Source organism: Scyliorhinus canicula, chromosome 2 (assembly GCF_902713615.1).
Source record: "Scyliorhinus canicula chromosome 2, sScyCan1.1, whole genome shotgun sequence".
NCBI lineage: Eukaryota > Metazoa > Chordata > Chondrichthyes > Carcharhiniformes > Scyliorhinidae > Scyliorhinus > Scyliorhinus canicula.
In genome coordinates, this window is record NC_052147.1 from 13,677,147 (window position 1) to 13,700,706 (window position 23,560).

At 48.5% G+C, this 23,560-nt stretch overlaps 1 protein-coding gene across 1 annotated transcript in view; it reads right to left on the reverse strand.

Annotated features, from left to right (window-relative positions):
* Positions 1–355: 355 nt before the first annotated feature.
* Positions 356–23,560, reverse strand: part of adck1 (aarF domain containing kinase 1) — a 566,758-nt gene continuing 543,553 nt past the window's right edge. The window contains 2 exon segments of the mRNA XM_038773763.1: positions 356–712; positions 4,083–4,276. Of these exon segments, the coding sequence (XP_038629691.1) occupies positions 574–712; positions 4,083–4,276 (333 nt within the window). The 3' untranslated portion in view covers positions 356–573.

Consider the following 23,560-nt stretch of genomic DNA (forward strand, 5'->3'; position numbering starts at 1 on the left):
ATGTTCAGACATGGACGGAACAACAGTTCCTACGGAGGGTCACCTGCTTAATGAGATGGATGCCAGAACTGGATTTATGAGGCTGACAGGGAGGGGGAGGGGACGACAGGGGTGTGGGGGGGTGGGGGGGGGGGGGGGAGGGAGAGACGGGGCGGGACAGGATCATAGAATCCCTTACAGTGCAGAAGGAGGCCCATCGAGTTTGCACCGACCCTCTGAAAGAGCACCCTCCCTGGGCCCACTCCCCCACCATATTCCATGCACCAACCTAACCTGTAGATCCCTGGATCTCTGGGTAGGGCCACTACATGATTGATTCAACGCGACAAGTGTCTCAAATAAATGGCTGCAAATATGATGATAAGTTGAACCTTTAACACCGACAGGAAACAAACTTGAGCACGACCAGAGGTCAATTAGGCCCATCGCCTATTACAATTTCACAGCACATAGGAAGTTGGCCAAGGTGGTCGTGAAGTGCAGCAGAGAAATAGAAAACCCAAGAATAAATATTGATGATCTTTTCTTGATCAGAGAGCAGCTTCATTGCAGAGGATGATCGCAGCCCAGGACTCAAGCAATCCAACTCCACAACAATGATGCCTTAATCCAGAGCAAGATTATGTACAGGTTGATCTTCCAAAGATCATACGTTTCGGCCCAGGAGATTTTCAGCTTCCCGTACCAGGATTTACAATTATCCCTCTCGTATCTGCCAAATTTAAACAGAAAGTCTGTGTTAAATTCCTGAGGGGACAAGAAACGCAGGCACTTATGAAAATGAAATGAAAATCGCTTATTGTCACGAGTAGGCATCAATGAAGTTACTGTGAAAAGCCCCTAGTCGCCACATTCCGGCGCCTGTCCGGGGAGGCTGGTACGGGAATTGAACCGTGCTGCTGGCCTGTTTTAAAAGCCAGCGATTTAGCCCAGTGAGCTAAACGAGCCCCTAACGCGGCTTACGAGGCTCTTAGGTGATCATTCAGTAAACTGTCAGCATTTGACTCACCCTTTCATATCGGCCTTTTTTGTTTGTGGTTTTAAAACCATGCCGATAAAAATAAAGGCCTGCTCAACTCTCCCCCTTCCCTGTTGCCCAACATGTAAAGAAACAGTTCAGCAGGTGCTCGTCAGTCTGAGGCATTCAACAACAGGCGATGCAAGGACTGGGTGGCATGGCAAAGGAACCTATCAGAATCCACCAGACCAACAGCATCAGCTTGCATTTGTGCAGGCTAAAACTTCCCGACCTCATCCCGGCTGGGATTTTCTGGTGCCACTGACAGTGAGTGGAGTTGTTGGCTGGAACGCCACATTTTCCGTTCTTGCTGGCAGTGGGTCCTGCTACAGAGAAAGCCGGAGAATCCCTCCATCGTGTCCCTAACATAGCGAAACCTCCCAAGCCGCTTACCATCCCACTCACTGACAGGCTCCAGAGGAAGGTAAACCCATGGCTGATTTGTACTTTCCACAACCAATAAGTCACAGAATTTACAGTGCAGACGGAGGCCATTCGGCCCATCGAGTCCGCACTGGCCCTTGGAAAGAGCATCCTACTTAAGCCCATGCCTCCATCCTAGCCCCGTAACCCAGTAACCCCACCTACCCTATTTGGACACTAAGGGGCAATTTATCATGGCCAACCCACCTAACCTGCACATCTTTGAACTGTGGGAGGAAACCGGAGCACCCGGAGGAAACCCACGCTGACACGGAGAGAACGTGCAGACACTGCACAGACAGTGACCCAAGCCGGGAATCGAACCTGGGACTGTGAAGCGAGAGTGGTAACCACCGTGCTACCGCGTTCACATTCAGTTTACATGTTCCAATGTCCGCCTCCCCTTCCGGAGCATCCGAAGGAATCCCACGCAGACACAGGGACAAAGTGTAAAATCCACACAGTCACCCGAGGCCGGTATTGAACCCGGGACCCTGGAGCTGTGAGGCAGCCACCAAGAGGCCAGGAACACCTTGAGCTCAGCGAACTTACGCAGTGGGAAATCTTATAATAATAACCTTTTACGGTCAAACGTATGAAGTTACTGTGAAAAGCCCCTAGTCGCCACATTCCGGCGCCTGTTCGGGTAAGCTGGTACGGGAATTGAACCCGCACTGCTGGCCATGTTCTGCATCACAAACCAGATGTCTAGCCCACTGGGCTAAACCAGAATCTGACAGACAACCCTGGCCAAAGGCTAATATTTATTGGGTAATATCAAATGGCTAGCTTGATTTTCACTGCATCGAGTTCAACCTGGATCCCAAATGAGAGAAATGGCAAATTGGTCAAGGGTGAAATAAAACGCTCCGCAGTATTTTGTGATCCCTGCAACAGGGAAAGAGTCTCCTGCCTGGCATTTTCAGTATAAGCTGACTTCAGGCATTTTGGGGCTGGCAACATGTCCCCTGAGGCGTCAGCTCCAGTACACTGGTGTCACTGCTTGGCTCGCTTTGATTTTTGTGAAATTAAACTAAAGATTGCAAAACAGAGCAGCAGAAGCGAGGGAATCATTCTTTGGAAAAATTAAGAAAAATGCCGGTCAGGGTTGGCCAAACCATTTTGTTGTCAGCAGTGCCGATATCTAGAAAGCTCGATTGCCCCATTCCTGAATTTTGAGGCTGTCTCCTCATGAGGGGGGGGGGGGGGGGGGGGGGGGGGGGGGGGGGTTCACTGGGAGAAAAGTGGAGCACTTTTGAGGTACAGGCCTGGATAGATTGGTGCTAAAATTAGGAGGTGACACGAAAAGAAGAGTTCAGCCTTTGGGAGAACTGACGAATCGGCAAATTGATATTGATAGGCTGGAGGGAAATCTGTCAGGGAGAAACGAATCCCAGTGTGGCTGGTGCCATTTGGTTGCAAGAAAGTGCAGCAATAAGCGTACTTGGATTGGAAGCAGTAGGTTTGGTCTTGTTGAAGAGTCGGAGGTTTTGGGAGAATAGCTTCAGAGAACGTTCAAGGCAGAACCTCGGGATGGTAAGCCAATTAAAAAATAGCTAATAGAGTTGGTTTAATTTCAAGTTCTGTACAACATAAAAGGCTACGTAACGATGAAGCAGTCCGAAATCTCCATATGAGGTCAGTTAGAACTCCGTGTGCAGGATCGGGCTCCACACGACAGGACGGAGATTGAGGTTCGTGCTGGTTTATTCACCAGGAAGCTGCTTGATGCGAGGAAAACACAAGCATGGAGTAAAAACTGGAGGGAAAAAATGGAGCCATTTCCAATGGAACAAAAGGAGGTTATGAGGCAATGTTTAAAATGACGAAAAGGTGGGACAGGGTAAGGGGGAACAGACCGCTTCCAGTACAAGAAGAATCAAGAACAAGGATTAAATGCAAGCAGCGGAATTCTCCTTGATTGCAACTGTTTGGTAACACGTAAAGTAAATGCCAACAGGGACCAACTGGACTGATTGGCTTGTTTTGATCTGCTAGGTTCTATACATTTCTATGGATCAACATCATCAGATTGTTTGGTCCAAACTGCAATCATAGTCGAGCCTGTTCCTGTTCCCATCTTTTAGCAGGCATCACTAAGTAGCTGCCATGAATAAGAACATTGGCTCATGTGTTTTTTCCCTCGGTGGTACTGCCTCCTATCACTACAGCAGTGATCAGGTGATTCAGCACGGGCCAAGTAATGAAATCTGGGAGTTACTAGACTGTGACCCAGCAGTGGACATTGGAGGTGCAAACTAAGTTCCGAAGAGAGAATAGCAAAAAGCAGATGTTCCTAGTGGGGAACATCGGATGACCAGGGCGTAACCACAGAGGAAAACTGAATAAAGCTTGATGTTCCTCCACGCACAGTACCCAGATGATCAAACATCTGGATACAGCCAGATCCCTGGTCTTTGAACACGAAGCGCCGATGAAATTAAATGAAAATCACTTATTGTCACAAGTAGGCTTCAAATGAAGTTACTGTGAAAAGCCCCTAGTCGCCACATTCCGGCGCCTGTTCGGGGAGGCTGGTACGGGAATTGAACCGTGCTGCTGGCCTGCCTTGGTCTGCTTTCAAAGCCAGCGAGTTAGCCCTGTGATAAACCAGCCCCTAATTCCAGGTTCTTTAACCTACCGGGACAAAGCTCTGACGCAGCAACGTGACATGTTGATGAAGGAAGTAGCACTGGCTCGGGTCTGGAGTGATGTTTCAATCCCTCGAAGTAGGTCATTAGTCTTTAGGAGCAGAAGCATTTGGCGAGGGACCTTGTTCAGCAGTTCATTGATGCGAGGTAGATACTTAACTGCATTTACTCTAATCTGCACATCCTGTAAGACAATTGGAACACTTGATTACTCTCGATACAAATGGCACATTTGTAGATAGATGTCAGATGAGATCGAATGCAGCAGAAAATACAAAGTGATACACTGTGGGAGTATGAATAAGTCCAGGTCAGGCACGCTGAATGGCAACACTTCGAAAAGAGCAGGTAGATATAAGATTCAGACATGAACATGCACAGGAAGCGTATGCAATACTGTAAATATGGCCATGAAGCATAAAGGCAAAGAGATAATGCTGAGCCTGAAGAAATAACTGCTTAGGAAAGAATTTCAAAAATGTGTCCAATATTGAGCACCTTACTTTAGAAAAGATGACAAGACGATAGAGGGGGTAGGGAAGTGATTCATTTAAGAGATAATCTGCTTTAGTGCTGCTGAAATATAAATATTATGCACAACACCATGGATAAGTCCCCTGCACTTTGCAATAATGCCATGGGTCCTTTAGGTCCATTTGAGAGTGTCGACCGGGCCTCAGTTTGACATCCCATCCAGAAAACAGCACCACCGGCGTTACAGCATTCCCTCGGTACTCCACTGGAACGTCAGCTTAGGTTATGTGTTTCAGTCCGGGCGAGCGGCCCATGACCTTCGGAGTCAGGGGCGAGGGTGCCATTTGCACTGAGCTACGACTGGCAGTTAAAGCCACAAAAACATGGGGAAACGTCAGCAACCGCCCTACTGCAATCTTCCTCTTTGAGGTGCAGACTGTAACGGGAAAAGTTAAAAACAACTGCTCCAGGAAATATGTGAAAGGAACAAAAACCAGAGGGTTGGATTCTCCCACAATGGGGCTATGTCCCCACGCCGGAGTAAAAACGCTGGCATTTCACTCCCCAGTCTCCTGCAAACAATAAAGAGCAATTAACTTACCTGCAGGAGGCAAGCAGGGACCCATGGGGCTTCACGCTGCTTTGGCTGAGGATACGGGCCCCTGCACTTCCGGTTCTGAGTCTGCGCATGCACACAGCAGTGGCCTCCAGGGGCCGTGTCGAACGCCATGGTGGACGCGGACCGGGGACCGACATGCACAATCCAGGCCCCCCCCGGATCGGCCGCGCGCCGCTGCATCAGACCAGCCCGATCGCTGCACCGGCCTCCCATAAGGCCCCCCCCCCGGTGCTCGATCCCCCCGCTCCCCACCAGGGCGGCCGCGGACTGAGTCCGCAGCCGCCACGCGAGAGTCCCCACCGGCCATATGTGGTTAGAACCACGCCGTCAGGAACTCGGCTGGTCGTGCGCAGAATATCGCTGGGAGGGCCTCTGGCAGTGGCCCCCCAGCCACGCGCCGTGGTTTGCGGACGAGCGATTCTCCGGAGCCCGGAGAATCGCCGGAGCGGAGCCGGGTGCGATCCGGTCGGGAATGTCGATTCTCCGCCCCCGCGCCCAACGTGATTTCGGCGCGGGGCTGCGGAGAAGCCAGCCCCGGGTGAGGCTAATTAATTTTGTGCAACTGCAAACCTGAAATTCTGTTCTAAGCAATTTACTTTGTGTCCCTGGAAAAGACTAGTCACCTATAGTCTGTGAAAAACTGTCCTTATTATTATAGTCTGCACGTATTTGTGCAGTCAAATCCACTTAAAGGACAGCTCTGCTCCAGTAGATAAGCTGTGTAGTCACCTACCATTATCATTTGTTTTTGTCTGCGCTGAATTGAGCTGCTGCATCAGAAATGGCATGTAACTCTCTGAAGATTCATGGAGATTAAGGCAAGCCCATTTGCCTTTTTTTTTTAGCTGGGCCCCAATAACAAAGCTGTGCCCGGGAAACGTCACCGACGCCCAGTTGTGATCTGGGCAGTGACCCTGTCAGGAAGAGGGATTAACCAAAAGATTCCTGCTGTTCCTCACCATTTTCTGGTTTGCCGGTGCCGAACGCACCAAACCACCGGGGACATCGGGGAGGCGGCCATTCAGCCCCTCATGTTTGCACTACCACTCAATTAGGTCAAACTGTTCTGTATCTCTACTCCATTTGACCACCTTGATACCCCTATCTAATAAAAAACCCAGCAGTCTCAGTTTTAGATTTTCAATTGGCCTGCAGCCTAACCAGCCTTTAGTAGGAGACGGTACAAGGCTTCCAGTATCCGTTGTGTGAAGAAGTGCTTCCTGAGACCACCCCAGAATGGTCAGCTCGATTTGAAGGCTTTGGCCCTTTGTTCCGGACTCCCCCACTAAAGGAAATAGTTTCTCTTTATTTATCCTACACATTCCTTCAATCATCTTAAACACCTCAATTTGATCACCTTTTAGTTCTCTATACTCGAGGGATCATGGGCCGGATTCTCCGACCCCCCGCCGGGTCAGAGAATCGCCGCGGGGGGGGAGACGTGAATCCCGCCCCCGCCGGCAGCCGAATTCTCCGGCGCCGGGGATTTGGCGGGGGTGGGAATCGTGCCGCGTCGGTCGGTGGCCGCTAACAACGGCCCCCCTCCGGCGATTCTCCGGCCCACAATGGGCCGAGTGGCCGCCCGTTTCCGGCGGGTCCCACCGGCGTATGTTACGATAGGTATTTACCGGCGGGACCTGGCTCCACGGGCGGCCTCCGGGGTCCTTGGGGGGGGGGGGCGCGGGGGGATCTGGCCCCGCGGGGTACCCCCATGGTGGCCTGGCCCATGATCGGAGCCCATCGATCCGCGGGTGGACCTGTGCCGTGAGGGCACTCTATTCCTCCACGCCGCCTGGTGTACCGGTCTGCGATGGCCGGCGTGGAGATGAACCCCCTGCGCATGTGCTGGGATGATGCCAGCACACGCTGGCACTCCTGCACATCCGCCAACTCACGCTGGCCGGCGGAGGCCCTTTGGCGCCGGTTAGCGTGGCGCCTAACCCCTTCCGCGCCGGTCGGCGCGGCGCAAACCACTCCACCGCCGGCCTGGTCCCTGAAGGTGTGGAGGATTCCGCAACTTCAGGGCAACCCGACGCCGGAGTGGTTCACGCCACTCCTTCCCGCCGGAGTTTCCCGCCCTGCCGGTTTCCAAAGAATCCCGCCCATGAGTCTAATCTAAGCAATCTGCCCGCATAACGTAACCCTTTTACCCCCAGTCAATCTATCTGATCAACCTTTTTACTTCCCGTTCTGTTTGACATTCGATTCCAGAAAGCCAGTTGGTGAAGGAAAGAATCGGAGCCAATCTTTACATAGTTTCACATTGTTTTTCAGATTGTCCAGATCCAAATTCATACCAACTATATGCATGTTTTTATAGTTGTAAAAATGTATCAAAACACTTGTGTCATCTAACTAATATTATCAGATCTCCCACAACTTTGCTCATCACATGTCCGCCTCTCACGGCTTGTGGACAGGGGAGCAAGAAGCACGGTCACCGAAGGGATTTAGAAATGGATCTAAGATGTGCTCAGAACAAGAAATGGTTTTGAATTGGTTCAGTGTGACAGGTGTTTGTCACCATGGACACAGTTAAAGTATCACGTGAGATTTTGGGGAATATGGTAACTCTTTACACCGGATTGACGGCGCACGACGCACTTCGTCGGGTCACTGGGGAGGACAATCGGGCAGGGTGCCAATCTCCCTGTGATGTTTAGTGACTTGGCCTTTCACCTCAGCGATCAGGACAGCACGGTGGTTATCGCTGCTGCCTCACTGCGCCAGGGACCCGGGTTCAATTCCTGCCTCGGGTCACTGTCTGTGCGGAGTTTGCACTTTCTCCACGTGAGTGCGTGGGTTTCCTCCGGGTGCCCCGGTTTTCTCCCACAGTCCAAAGATCTGCGGGTTAGGGGGTTGTAGGAATGGGGCAGGGGATTAAGCCTAGGTAGGGTGGTCTTTCTAAGGGTAGGTGCAGACCTGATGGGCCGATGGCCTCCTTCTGCACTGTAGGGACTCTATGATCTGGATTTGAAGATAACGTGGACTAATAGGGTGAAAGGCTCATCTAGGCTCTGTGAAATGAGTCTGAGCAATTTCAACCCAATATAGGCCTGATCACAAAACTTCAGCTAATGGGGCTCTAAGTGGAAAAATCACTGAGAGAAGCCATGGGATAAGTTTATTGGAAATGGAAAACAACGCAATAGTATAGTAAGAGAGGGCAGCACGGTGGCACAGTGGATTAGCCCTGCTGCCTCACGGCGCCGAGGTCCCACGTTCGATCCCGGCCCTGGGTCACTGTCCATGTGGAGTTTGCACATTCTCCCCGTGTCTGTGTGGGTTTCACCCCCACAACCCAAAGATGTGCAGGGTAGGTGGATCGGCCATGCTGAATTGCCCCTTAATTGGAAAAAATGAATTGGGTACTCTAAATTTATTAGCCTGTAGGCTAATATACACTGCTGCCCCAGACTAAAGATATTTCTGCTCTGCATTGAACCATGTTTTCCCTGTCTCCAGTAATGTACAAGGGTAGATTATTTCATGAACAGCACTGGTCAGGCAACAGCTATCCTGCCCATCTATTGTTGCTTTGCAAAGTTGGTCGTGGATCCTTTCTTTGGCCCAGTGAATTCAGAGGATTACCCAGATAGTGGGACAGGATGCGAGGGTCAGACTGGATAGGAATCTGGTTTCCGACAACAAGGAAGCTGCGTTGGAGACCTGGTTCTATGCCATAAGTTACCAAGCTTAGTTTCATAAGTGCCGTGTGCTAATTATATATTAATTGCATTTAATTGTATGGAGGTGGGGGCCATTAACCAGGGCTTATCTGGAGTGCCTGTATAAAGAGGCACCATGGTTGTTGGGTTGGGAGATGTATGCCTAGAATATGTAACTCTAAATAAATATGAAACTGTGTAAAGATTGGCTCCAGTTTTATCTTTCACCAACTGGCTTTCTGGAATAGAACTCCATGGCAGAATTGGAGTTCATGGCTTCTGGGTTGTTGTCTAATACAACACTATATCCTTAAAAGACGAACAGTTGCTCGGCATATAAATGCCCATTTTCCCGAGCAGTCTGGTGGCCAGTGTTCAGTGTTATTATTGAAAGCTTCCTCCCTCTGGGCCGTGGTAATGCTTCAATAATCTTAAAGGCAGAAATAAAAGGTTCCTTGCTTGAATGAGATGGGGCTCCATTTCTCACTAATAACAGATCCCATGGCACAGATTTGAGGAAGGGCAGGGGAGTTCATCATGGTCTCCTGGCCAATATTTATTTATCCCTCAATGGACATCATTAAAAAACACGGATTATCTGTTTATTATCACGCTGCTAATTGTGGGAGCTTGCTGTGCACAAACTGGTTGCCCTGCATTTTCTACGTCACAACAGTGAGTTCTCATGGAATGCTTGCCTTCATTGGACGGGGCATTGAGTATAAAAACTGGCAAGTCATGCTGCAGTTGTATAGAACCTTGGTAAGGCCGCACTTGGAATATTGCGCGCAATTCTGGTCGCCACACTACCAGTAGGATGTGGAGGCTTTGGAGAGGGTGCAGAAGAGATTTACCAGGATGTTGCCTGGTCTGGGGGATGTTAGCTATGCGGAGAGGCTGAATAGACTCGGACTGTTCTCATTGGAACGATGGAGGTTGTGGGACGATTTGATAGAGGCCGACAAGATTATGAGAGGCACTGAGGATAGAGTGAATGGGCAGGCACTCTTTCCCAGGGTGGAAGAGTCAGTCACTGGGGAGCGTAGGTTTAAGATCCGTGGGTCAAAGTTTAGAGGAGATGTGCGAGGCAGGTTTTTCACGTAGAGGGTGGTGAGTGCCTGGAACGCTCTGCCAGGGGAGGTTGTGGAAGCAGATCCATTAACGGCGTTCAAAAGACATCTCGATAATTACATACATAGGATGGGTATAGAGGGATACAGCACTAGGAGGTCCTGTGGGTTTTGGCCAAAGGTGATGTCATGACTGGTACAAGCTTGGAGGGCCGAAGGGCCTGTTCGTGTGCTGTATTGTTCTTCGTTCTTTGTTCTTCAAAAGTACTTCATACATCGTAAAGCGCTTTGCGACGTGCCACGGTTGTGAAAGGCGTTACGGCAATGCTAGTTCTTTTATTTTATTTATTTTTTGTTTCCTTGATGGGTAAAGAATTTACAAAGATTGGGGGGTGAAATTAGCTTCGGAAGTAAGGTGTTATTCCTGTCAATCCCTTGAATGGTTTGACTTTGGAACAGTTAGTGAATCTCCACCGCAGAACTGAACCACGAGCTGCGTTATAGGTAATGAGACTAAACTGCAATAATTCAAGATCACAGGATAGAGGTGAAGAAGGACATTCTGCCTATTTTAGCTCATTGATTTGGAAAAATCTACAACATCACTGTAACGCATCCAACTGTCACTTAAATGATTCCAAGGGTCACGGTTCGTACCCAAACTAGAGGTCTTTTCCTTGCGTTTATCATTCTTTTGATGGAGGACATCCTGACACCAGCAGTAAATAATGGTCCACCTTTACCTTTTTTTTGCACCTTTTACTGCTGTACACATCAATCAGAAAATGGTACAGGACAGAAAGGGTGTGTTTGGTCCAATGCGTCCAGGCCGGCTCTTTGAAAAAAACGATCCTATTGGTGCACTGCCCTCTACTCCTGCTCCTGCAATCTTTCACCCTTCAAATATTTATCCAATTCCCTTTTGAAACTCCCTTTTAAAATTGCTTTCACCCCCTCCTACCAGGCAGTGCTTTTCTGATCGCAATAACCCGCTGCATTGGAAGAAATTCAACATATTTGTGCAGGCTCCTTGCATCTGGACCCTTCTGCCACCCGGAAACACATTCTCCTCGTCGACTTTCATCAAAACTCCTCGCAGTTTAGATCAGCTCTGTCAGTTCGCCCACTGGCAACTGTTGTGGGATATATCAGCCGTTCCTTCACTGTCGCTGGGGACAAAATCCTGGAACACCCTCCCTAACAGCACAGTGGGTGTACCTACACCTGAAGGAATGCAGCGGTACAAGAAGGCAGCTCACCACCATCTGCTGAAGGGCAACTAGGGATGGGCAATAATTGCTGGCCTAACCGGCGATGCCCACATCCCGTAATCGAATTTTTAAAAAACATTCTGACCTCTCGAGCATCCCCAGTTTCAACTGCTTCCCCAATGCTGGCCGCACATTCCTGTTGTCGAGGTTCCAGAAGCCTTTGGCATTCCCTCTCTCCTCCTCGCCACTCTACCTCTCCTCCTCCTTTTGAGGCAATCTGACCTAGTGGCCGGGATTTTTCCCGCCCCACCGCGGCGGGGCTCACCGCCGGGAATGGAGTGACACCGCCAAAAGTCCACGGACTTGCTGTGGGCCGGACGACCCTGGCGGTGGACGGGGCAGGAAGGTGCCGCCCAATATCCCCTCGTGTAGCTCGATCGCATATTTTGTTTTCTGCAATTCTCCTGTGAAATGCCCCGCCCGTGCATTTTTCTTCATAAATGCACTTTATAAATATGAGACGTTGTTATTGGCGTTGTTAACACTCTCTGTTCTAAGGAGGAATAAGTCACCTATTTTTCACGACTGATGAGCTCAGGCTTCTCAGAAGTCTCCCAAAATCAGTCGCATGTTTTTTTTAAAATCTAAAATGCCTCCAGGAATGGGATAAGTCCCTCGAGTCTCTGACAGCCGATGTGCCGCAGTAGTCAAGGTGCAATCTCTTTCCTGCATTGCATGCATCCAGCACGACACATTCCGATCATCTTACATGCCAGCTCCGGGGTTTAGTTTAATTCGCTGTCAATTAATTGAGCATAAGTAAATCAATCCAAATCTACAACTGGGCCAACGTTTGCACATTCTGCAATGCCTACTTCCACCTTCTCAAACTGCTGCCAGATGCTGGTAACCACGGCAACACAACAGTCGCAAATCAGCAGCACCTTAGCTGTCACTGACTGAATAATTACTTACTGTGAAAGAAATGCCCACTCCAGGACTGCTGACCCGAAAAGAAAATTACTTTGCAACCACAGTGCTGCTCAGGGTCAACCGAGAACTGTTTCTCTGTCAGCGCACAGTTCCCTACAAGCTGCAATAACTTTGATAATACTGCAAAGCCTAATCAATACACCCACTACAGTTTGGCAAAGAAAACAAATGATAGGATTTTACTGGGATTTGCAAATATTGTTGTCTCAGATTGGCTTTGCTTTAGACTTTTAATACTTCAAATAGTGGATACCGGGGAGTGAGTTACAGACTGGAATCTAATCGAGGGGTTCAGATGGTTTATATATAGAATAACAGATACTCGGGAATGAGCTACAGAGTGGAATCTAATCAAGGGGTTCAGATGGTTTATGTATAGAATAACGGATATTCAGGAGTGAGTTACAGACTGGAATCTAATCCAGGGGTTCGGGATGGTTTATATATAGAATAATGGATACTTGGAGTGAGTTACAAACTGGGATCTAATAGAGGGGTTCTGATGGTTTATATATAGAATGACGGATACCCGGGAGTGTGTTACAGACTGGAATCTAATTGAGGGGTTCAGATGGTTTATATATAAATAACGGATACCCGGGAGTGAGTTACAGACTGGAATCTAATCAAGGGGTTTAGATGGTTTATGTATAGAATAATGGATACTCGGGAGTGAGTTACAGAGTGGAATCTAATCAAGGGGTTTAGATGGTTTATGTATAGAATAATGGATACTCGGGAGTGAGTTACAGACTGGAATCTAATCATGGGGTTCAGATGTTTTTTATACATACCCAGGAGTGTGTTACAAGCTGGAATCTAATCGAGGGGTTCAGATGGTTTATATGTAGAATAATGGCTACAGGTTAGCGAGTTATACACTGGAATCTAATCAAGTTCAGATGGTTTATATATAGAATAATCGATACCCAGGAATGAGAGCAGCACGGTGGCACAGCGGTTAGCACTGCTACCTTACAGCTTCAGGGTCCCAGGTTCGATTCCCGGCTTGGGTCACTGTCTGTGCGGAGTCTGCACGTTCTCCCCGTATTTGCGTGGGTTTCCTCCGGGAGTTCCCAGGTTCGATCCCGGCCCTGGGTCACTGTCCGTGTGGAGTTTGCACATTCTCCCCGTGTCTGCGTGGGTCTCACCCCCACAATCCAAAAGATGTGCAGGGTAAGTGGATTGACCACACTAAATTGTCCCTTAATTGGAAAAAATGAATTGGGTACTCTAAACTAAAACTAAAACATTTTTCAACTCCTTTCCAATCTAATGGTACAGTTCCTGAATCTAAAGAATTTTGGGAAAAAACACTTTGATGAGCTGGGTTTGACGTCCCACCAAAATAATGGCACTTCTCATCTTGTAGCACTCCGTTGGTACTACACAGAGGAGTCGGCCTGGATTCTGTGCCCAAGTGTCTGGGATGGACTTAACCTTCCAATCTAGGGGCAGAAGGATCGCACACAGGCCTGTCCACCCCACACTGCCTGCCTTACTTGTCTTCACATGGCATGAGGCTATATTCAAAATGTTTTTTTAAGGTCCATTTTAGAACATGGATGTTTGCCTGTTTTTGCATGTTTTTTAAGTTGGTTGACATTTCCCTTTTAAAAAAAATTTAGAGTACCCAGTTAATTTTTTGTTCCAATTAAGGGGCAATTTAACGTGGCCAATTCACCTACCCTGCACATCTTTGGGTTGTGGGGGCGAAACCCACGTAAACACGGGGAGAATGGGCAAACTCCACACGGACAGTGACCTAGAGCCGGGATCGAACCTGGGACCTCGGCACTGTGATGCAGCAGGGGTAACCCACTGCGCCACCGTGCTGCCCCAACATTTCCCTTTTTGATGTTCTTCTTTCTCCATGCCACTCTCTTGCCCTGTATCTCCTCACAGTCTGCTTTGGGAGTTTTGATGCCATCGTGGTCAACCACAAAAAGTAATTTAACAGTTCAAGCCTTAATCTGGGCAGAGTGGCATTGGTTGGATTTCAAACCGTTCTTCTCAGTTCCCCCGCCCTATCTTTATATATGCTGCTTTGAAATTATAAGCAAGAAGGTATTTTTCAATATTGCTGAAAAAAGATACATGTTGCCGAAGCTTTTCATCTTACACCCATCAGGACAAACACAGAGGGCAGGATTCTCCATCTTGCCGCACCCATTTTCTGGTGCGCTGCACCCCCACCGGCAAGCGGGATCTTCCGTCCCGGCAGCCAGCTAATAGGGATTCCCATTGTGGGCACCATCACGATGCCGGGAGATCCACCGGCCTGAGTGCGCTGCCGGCGAAGCAGAGAATCCCGCCAATGGAGAATCCCTCACAGAATATCAAATGGTTACAACATTCCTGTCGTATAAATTTTGTGACCATTTGAAGTTTGGCATTCTTGCATTTGTCCTAATGAGTCTAAGAAGAGAAACTTCGCCAACATGTCTCTCTTTTCAGCAATATTCAAGTTCTGGATGAGCAATTGGGTGAACATATTCCTCCCTGGTGCTCCATGTCAATTGCTCAGAGGGAAAAGTACGCATCTCCAAAATATGAGGAAGGGACACTTTTGGACTCTCCCTCTGATTCAGAAAACGATTGTAAAGAAAATAGTTTTGAGATTTTTTTGCTCGGCCATTTCAGAGGGCTGTGAAGAGTCAACCGCGTTGCTGTGGGTCTGGAGTCACATGTCGGCCAGATCGGGTAAAGATGGCAGATTTCCTTCTCTAAAGGACATGAGGGTTTTTACAACAAGGGTCATCATCATTACTGCATCTGCTTCAACCACCCTTACAGACAAAGACTCACTGAATTGCATTTTTTAAAATCTCATCCAGTCTCTGGATCTTTTGTCAAATATCTTAAATCTATGTCCTCAGGCTACCCACCCTCGTGCCACTGGAAACAGTTTCTTCTTATTTACTTTATTCACGATTTTGAATCCCACCTTAGCCTTCCCTGCTCTGAGGAGGACAATCCCCTGCCTCTTCAAAACAGAAAATGTTGGAAATGCAAGCTTGCACGTTCTCCCCGTGTCTGCGTGGGTTTCCTCCGGGTGCTCCGGTTTCCTCCCACAGTCCAAAGATGTGCAGGTTAGGTGGATTGATCATGTTTAAAATTTCCCCTTTGTGGACTTAATGGGCCAAACGGCCTCCTTCTGCACCAGAGAGGTTCTACGGTACTCAGTAGAGTGTGGCAGCGTCTTGTGAGAGAGAGAGACCAAGTAAATGGCTGAGGTTAAACTCCCCTGCTCCCGTCTCAGGGAGCGACTGGGTGGTTCAGAACTTGAACATTGCTGAAAAGGGAGACATGTTGCTGAATCTTTTTGCCAACAGCACTCAGGGCAAAAACACAAGAATGCGCAATTTCAAACAATCTACAACAATTTATAGTGCAGGAGAAAGGGACGCTGATAGGCTGGCGAGTTGACACTGATTGGCCGAGGTGTCGCCATGGAGAAAGCGAATGGTGTCGACACAATCAGCGCCGTTTTCGCCTGCATCATAAACTGTTGCATTCGTTTTGAAATTTGCCATTCTTGCATTTGGCCTGAAGAGTGCAAGTCGGAAAGCTGCTCCGACGTTCCTTCCTTTTTAGCAAGTCTCAGATTCTGCCTCAGTGTGTAAGGCATTAGAAAACTCCTTCCACCATTACTCTCATCATGCATTCGATGGAGTGTGGTACATTAAATCTTGGAGCCGAGATTCAGAATGTAGCAGGTTTCTCCAGCATGCTGAAACGACTGATTATAGAGTAAAATAGAGCTTTAAATGTTTACAGCCGATCCAACTGCTAAGGATGGTAATTTCTTATCAATACTGATCCCCAGTGATAGTCCTATTATTACAAAGGATAGGAGAAAATTGGCCCTCTTAACCTTGAGAGGAGTGACTGATGAGGGCCATTTGAGCAGCACAATAAGAAACATTGGATGGTCCACAGTGAAGGCAGCTGTGGAATGAAATGTAAAGCTAGATAGTGGTGGGGGGGGGGATGTAGACCAGGTTTAAACTGGTGAAACAAAACACTTGAATGTCAACAGAAAACCTTGGAAATACGCAGCAGGTGATGGCAGCGTCTTTGGAGAGAAACAGGCGTGACTTTCCCACCATGTTGCTCCCGGCACCCATCGCGTTGCGCCGGGAGCATCGTGGGAGAGGCCCAAATCGGACTTTGTGCCAGGTGCAAAACCCTGCGCGAGTCACCTGACCCGTGGACGATGGTGCGATTTGGATCAACGCCCTCCCGCACTCCATTAGGCTCATTTAAATATACACGGCCGGGTTGAAGCCACAGTCTCCCGGCCCTGCAGGAGTCATCGGCGAGGCCTCACCCGAACGCCAATTTGTTCTGGTCTCCACGAACAAAGACCAGATGTGATGGCAACTCTGAGGGTCTCAGAGGCCATTAGACAAACCCCCAGGTAGCTAGGGGCAGGGCAGGGCAGTACCCTGGCACTCTCCCTGGCATACGTGCCAGGTTGGCACTGCCAGGGTGTCTGGGGCACGGCGCAGGTGTCAAGGGTCAGAGCCTGAGGGGGGGCATGCTTGTGAAACGGGGAGTGAAGGAGGGAGTGAAGGGCGGTATAATGGGGCATCATTCGGTTGGGGGGGGAATTGGGGTGTACTGAAAGGGGGGAGGCCCTAAACATGGGGGCGCGAATGGCTGGCTGAAAGGCCTTCGCAGGCCAGCGTGAGGCCACGCATGCGCCGGAGCGTCAGCGGCCGCTGACGTCATCCCGGCGCATGCGCGGTAGGGGGGGGTCTCTTCCGCCTCTGCCATGGTGGAGGCCGTGGCGGCGGCGGAAGAAAAAGAGTGCCCCCACGGCACAGGCCCGCCCGCCGATCGGTGGGCCTTGATCGCGGGCCAGGCCACCGTGGGGGTACCCCCCCCCCGATCCGATCGCCCCGCGCCCCCCCAGGACCCCGGGGCCCGCTCCCGCCGCCTGCTCCCGCCGCCACCAGAAGTGGTTTAAACCACGTCACCGGGAGAGGCCTGACAGCGGCGGGACTTCGGCCCATCGGGGGCCGGAGAATCACCGCAGGGGGCCCGCCGACCGGCGCGCTGTGATTCCCGCCCCCGCCTATTCCCGGGTGACGGAGAATTCCGGCCACGACGGGGGCAGGATTTACGAAGGCCCCAGGCAATTCCCCGACCCTGCAGGGGGTCGGAGAATTCCGCCCAGGGTCTGTAATAGATTGTGGTAGGTTTTATAATAGACTGTGATAGGGTCTGCGGTAGACTGTGATAGGTTTTGTAATATAATTTGTAATAGACTGTGATAGGTTTTGTAACAGATTGATAGAATTGGTAATAGATTGGGCCTGAAATAGACTTAATTTGATAGGGTCTGTAATAGACTGTGATAAGACCTGTAATAGACTGAGAGAGGCTATGATAGACTGATAGGATTTTTAATAGACTGTGAAAAGATCTGTAATAGACTGTGAGGATCTGTAATAGACTATGATAGTGTCTGTGATAGACTGTGGTAGGTTTTGTAAAAGACTGAGAATCTGTAATGTACTGATAGGGTCTGAAATAGACTATAATAGACTGTGGGAGGGTCTGTAATAGACTTTGATACGACTTGTAATTGACTGAGATATGCTTTGATAGACTGTGATAGGACCTGTAATAAACTGTGTTAGGATCTTTAATAGACTGTGATAGGATCTGTGATAGACTGTGATAGGATCTGTGATAGACTGTGATAGGATCTTTAATAGACTGTGATAGGATCTGGAATAGACTGTGAAAGGATCTTTAATAGATGGTTATATGGTCTGTAACAGACTGTAAAAGAATGTAATAGTTCTGTATAGGCTGTGATAGGGTCTGTAATAGAATGTGATAGGTTGTGATAGACTGTGTTAGGGCCTGTGAAGGACCGGAGAGAGTAAATACCAGAAGAGTTTGTCTTTCAAGGTCCAAAGGGAATGGTGATGCGGCAAGAAAGGAAACGATTCTAACGAAAGGTCACACCTGAAAGACTGGTCAGAATCTTGTTGAGGCGTCGGGGGTCTCACCTGCCGGCTAGAGAGAGACCAGCCCAATGAGCCAATCCAGCAGTGGCAAGGACACTGCCAGACCTTCCGCTGGAATGAATAATGACCCCGGGGGAAGAAGGCTTATCTACCGAGAGCTTCCAGCCAATACCGAGGCCAGCAGCCCTTGGAGAGGCCATGGTTTCTGTGGAAGGACAGGTTCTGGAGTACCAGGACTGACCCTGTCACAGGTTACTGGGAGGCACAGGGGATTAACTCTCAGAGGGCTTCCGTTCCGGATGGACAACCCCTTGATCAGGCACTTCATCTAGCTCCTGATCTGCGATGGTCATCAGTTGGACTACGTCCAATCTACATGTGAAAGTTATCCTTATTTATTCAGTCTGAGAGACAGATAGACAACGCTGCACTTAGATTAACTCAGGCATGTGCCTAGAGAATGAACTCCGCAGAATAATTCAATGGTCCCCTGAATGTTGGCAAACCAAAGCAATTGATAAAAGCAAAGTACTGTGGATGCTGGAAATCCGAATTAACAACATGCGATGCTGGATAAAGCTCTGCGGGTCTGGCAGCATCTGTGGAGAGAGAGACTAACCGAATTCAAGGGTGGGACTTGCCCACAAGTTGTCCAGAGTGTCAGGGTCTGACTGGAAACCGGTGTGGATCTCTCCAGGTGCACAGCCGAGTTTTCAGAGCAGGCCCGGAGTCAGTCTGTCGAAAAAAAACCCACTTGCGGCTGTCAGTCTGGGACCTGATCATAGAATAGAATTATAGAATTTAATAATAATCGCTTATTGTCACAAGTAGGCTTCAATTAATTTACTGTGAATAGCCCCTAGTCACCACATTCCGGCACCTGTTCGGGGAGGCCAGTACTGGAATTGAATACGCGCTGCTGGCATTGTTCTCCATTACAAAACCAGCTGTCTAGCCCACTGTGCTAAACCAGCCCCTGAATTTACAGTGCAGAAGGAGACCATTCAGCCCATCGAGTTTGCACCAGCCCTTGGAAAGAGCATCCTCCTTAACCCCCACGCTTCCACCCTATCCCCTTTATCCCAGTAACCCCACCTAACCTTTTTGGACACTGTGGGCAATTTAGCATAGCCAATCCACCGAACCAGCGCATCTTTGGACTGTGGGAGGAAACCGGAGCATCCGGAGGAAACCCACACAGGCACGGGGAGAACGTGCAGACTCCGCACAGACACTGACCCAAGGAATCGAACCTGGGACCCTGGAGCTGTGAAGCAACTGTGCTAACCACTATGCTATTGTGCTGCCCACGAGCCATCAAGGCTGCCAGTGCCCAGTAATAGTTGGCACAGTGAGGGATAAAAAGAACGGAAGGAGGGTGATGGAGGTGGGGGTGGGGGGGGGGGGGGGGGGGGGGGGGGGGGAGGGGAGGTATGGAAATATGAGCTAGAGAGAACTACAAGCTGGGTGTCAAAGCACAGGATGTGAAATGATACGCAGCTGAAAGCACAGATGGGAGACGAGTCTGAATGATGGTTGCCATCAGGTGTAGCAGCACCTCCTCCTTCACAGTGAAAGTGCGGCAAATGTTGTCCGTGTAAGGCAAGCGGCGGAGGATTTGACAGAGGTCGGGTTGAGCTTGTCAACAGCAAGAAGGAGCCTGGGGAGCAGGTGCCTCTGCTGAACCTCTCCCTTGAACACTGAGTAAAGATGCGCCGTACTATTTACAAGGCAAGATTCACTTTGAGTGGAAACCTAATTTATTTCTCCCAAAGAACACACTATCAAAACTATTAATTCAAAGCATTCGGCTGCCAGATGCGGAATTATTTTGATTGTGGTAACTGTATTCGTGTCTCTGAGCCTGCTATAGGCCACTGTTAAAAATAATAGAGAACTGAAAGGCTATTATCTGAAGTATGTAATTGTACAATGGGCTGCTGCTCATTCATATTCATGAAGTTTCAAAACAAGGCGACGGTGGCCAAGGAGCTTTAGATAAATTACATTTTAAATTAATCAAAAGTAACTGGATATTCTTGGGGTTATTTTCTTTTTGTTCAAGGTTCACAGTATTCGCCATGGTGATCTCAAATTAGCACCGCAGTGATAAATTTGGAGAGTGGCCATTGAGTTTACCATAATCAGTTACTGTTCTATCAATTAATTGCATTTCTCTTCAGACATATGCTTGTTAGGCCACCTCCTCAAAACAAATTAAAATGAAACCGATTATTACACACAGATGAATCAAGACATTTCTGTCGCACTGTTCTGACACCATTGGGAATGTGGCTGAGGTGTGAAGTTGGTATTGCCTTCTGCAAGGTGAAAGGGTGATTTCTCTTTCGGGTCGTTTGCTCGGCAGGTTTTTCGCTTTTCTCGGCAAAAAGCAATCTTCTCTGGTAGCCACATTTCCAACCAAGCCCCGTGGCACCATCAATTCCATCTCATTTTGAGTCGCCGCGCTTTCGCAAGGGTGAGAGGGCGCTGGAGAGGATGCAGAGGCGATTTCCAGAATTGGTCCCAGCCATGAGGAATTTTTTGCTGCAAGGTTCGGCTGGAGAAGCTGGGGAGTTTCTCCTTAGAGCAAAGAAGGTTGAGGGGGGATTTACATAGAATTTACAGTGCAGAAGGAGGCCATTCGGCCCATCGAGTCTGCACCGGCTCTTGGAAAGAGCACCCTACCCAAGGTCAACACCCCCACCCTATGGGGATAGGGTGGAGGTGTTAACCTTGTGTAGGGTGCTCTTTCCAGGAGCCGGTGCAGACTCGATGGGCCGAATGGCCTCCTTCTGCACTGTAAATTCTATGATCTATGATCTATCCCCATAACCCAGTAACCCCACCCAACACTAAGGGCAATTTTGGACACTAAGGGTAATTTATCTTGGCCAATCCACCTAACCCGCACATCTTTGGACTGTGGGAGGAAACCGGAGCACCCGGAGGAAACCCACGCACACATGGGGAGGATGTGCAGACTCCACACAGACAGTGACCCAAGCCGGAATCGAACCAGGGACCCTGGAGCTGTGAAGCGATTGTGCTATCCACAATGCTACCGTGCGCAAGATTATGACCAATTTAAAATAGGCAAAGAAATAAAAGCGTCGCCATTAGCTGATCCCTGCAAGGACTAGGGGACACAGATATACAATTTCGGGCAAGTTTTACAGGGGGAATATGAGGAAGAACATTTTTAAAGTAGTGAGCGACAATGGCCTGGAATTCATTTCCCATGAGGTTGATGGAAGACAAGATGATCAACGCTTTCAGAAGGAAACCCAATGGACACTTGAAGGAAATAAACTTGTGGAGCGATGGAGATAATAATAATAATCTTTCTTGTCACAAGTAGGCTTACATTTTAACACTGCAATGCAGTTACTGTGAAAAGTCGCCACACTCTGGCGCCAGTTCGGGTACACGGAGGGAGAATTCAGAATGTCCAAATTACCTAACGAGCACGTCTTTCGGGACTTGTGGGAGGAAACCGGAGCACCCGGAGGAAACCCACGCAGACACGGGGAGAACGTGCAGACTCCGCACAGACAGTGACCCAAGCCGGGAATCGAACCTGGGACCCTGGTGCTGTGAAGTAACAGTTCTAACCACTGTGCTGCCGTGCCGCCCATAAAACGAGAAACTGGAACTGACTGGATTCTTCCACAGAGCACTAGCTTGGATTTGATGGGCTGAGTAGGCTCCTAGTGACTCGATCATGATCAAACCTTCAATCGTCATGGCTTGTAAGCTCTTGAACGCACGCCTTAAATCCTTCCACCCATCTTCCAGAAAGACCTCCTCAAAACCTCTCGCTTTGACCATGACTGCAGCCAGTCACTCCAGCTCAGACTCCCTTCCAATGGGATAACCACCCTTTTGTAAAGTGCCTCGAGAAGGTTTTGCATACCATTTAGCATAAGAGTGCATGATGAATTTTCAGTGGGTTCAGTTTTTTTTCCCTTTGTTGTTTACAGGCGAATTGAGCTGTCTGCACCATCGTCTCCTTGACTAAACCCAGCTGCATCCTCTCCCACTTTTTCAGTCAAATGCATGGTAATTTTTGTGGTCTTTTACATATTACAAATGTTTAAAACGTAGCAGCTGTACTGGGAGGAAAGGGTTAATGAGGCAAACGTGAAGTGTGCCACTGCGAATTGTCTTTCTTCATATTGCAATGGTGACAGCTTTTAGCCTTTTATCACGAAGCTTCGATAAAATAAAGATGAAAGAATCGGATAAAAGTGAATTGGTGAAAGTGAAGACCGACAGGGTATAGAATTGTAGGTGTTAAAACTGCAGAAACATCAAAGTGGAGACATACGAAGGCATGCCACACTTACAGAGTAAAAGCACAACTTCTGAAATGAGTTGTTTGGATAGGCTAAGGTCAATGGGGTTAAACAATACATCAGTGGCAGGGTTAGCTCTGTACTGCAGAGAGAGAGAAGCACAGCTGGTGAGCAACTGAGATCATAGTCACGCCCAGCTGGAAATGGGAGTTCTCCCGAAAGCAGTTAAGAAGTTACTGTTTCAAAAACCTCAAACGCTGAACCGGAAAAAGGTTTCCTCCGGGTGCTCCGGTATACTCCCACAAGTCCTGAAAGATGTGCTGTTAGGTGAATTGGTCATTCTGAATTCGCCCTCTGTGTACCCGAACAGGCGCCGGAATGTGGCGACGAGGGGCTTTTCACAATAACTTAATTGCAATGTTAATGTAAGCCTACTTGTGACAATAATAAAGATTATAAGATGAAGATACAAATCGTGTGTGGTAAATATTTTCTGAATTTGACTTGCAAAGCTAAACTTTATGGGAGGTTATTTCAGATAACTCCATTCTTGGAGTTCAGGAATGTAGACAGATGTGGAATGGGCTTAACTCAAATAGACTATGTGTGTGTAGTGTCATGTGAGAGTACCTTTAAGAAATGGGTGTTTATAGATGGGTGTGTATATAAATATCTGTCGTGAGAGTAGCTTTACGAAATGGGTGTTTATTACTGCAGTGATGTCAGAGAGTGGGTGGAGCTGGGCTGTCTGTCAGCTTTTTACTTTCGTTTTAGGCTGTTTGCTGCACGGTGTGTTTTAGTTTGGTTTTAGTTGAGTCACCATGACCACAATCTACTAAAAGTTGTGGGTCAGGTGAACTCCATGATACACTTTGGAATTCTCTAAACCCTGGCCCATTACAGTAGCCATACTGTAATTGTTTTTTATTGTGTTTTGTATTGTGGCCTTTCTTGTTGTATGATTTATAGCTCAATAAACATTATTTTTTTGTTGAATGATTACAAGACTGGACTATTCCTCACTGGTTTGTACATCTTTCCTCACATTATACATTATAAATTGCAAAGTAAACTATTAAAGGATCGGTGTTCCGCGTTACGCTTCTGGATTTTGGGGTACCCTTGCATTTAACAGCAGAGAGGTTCTT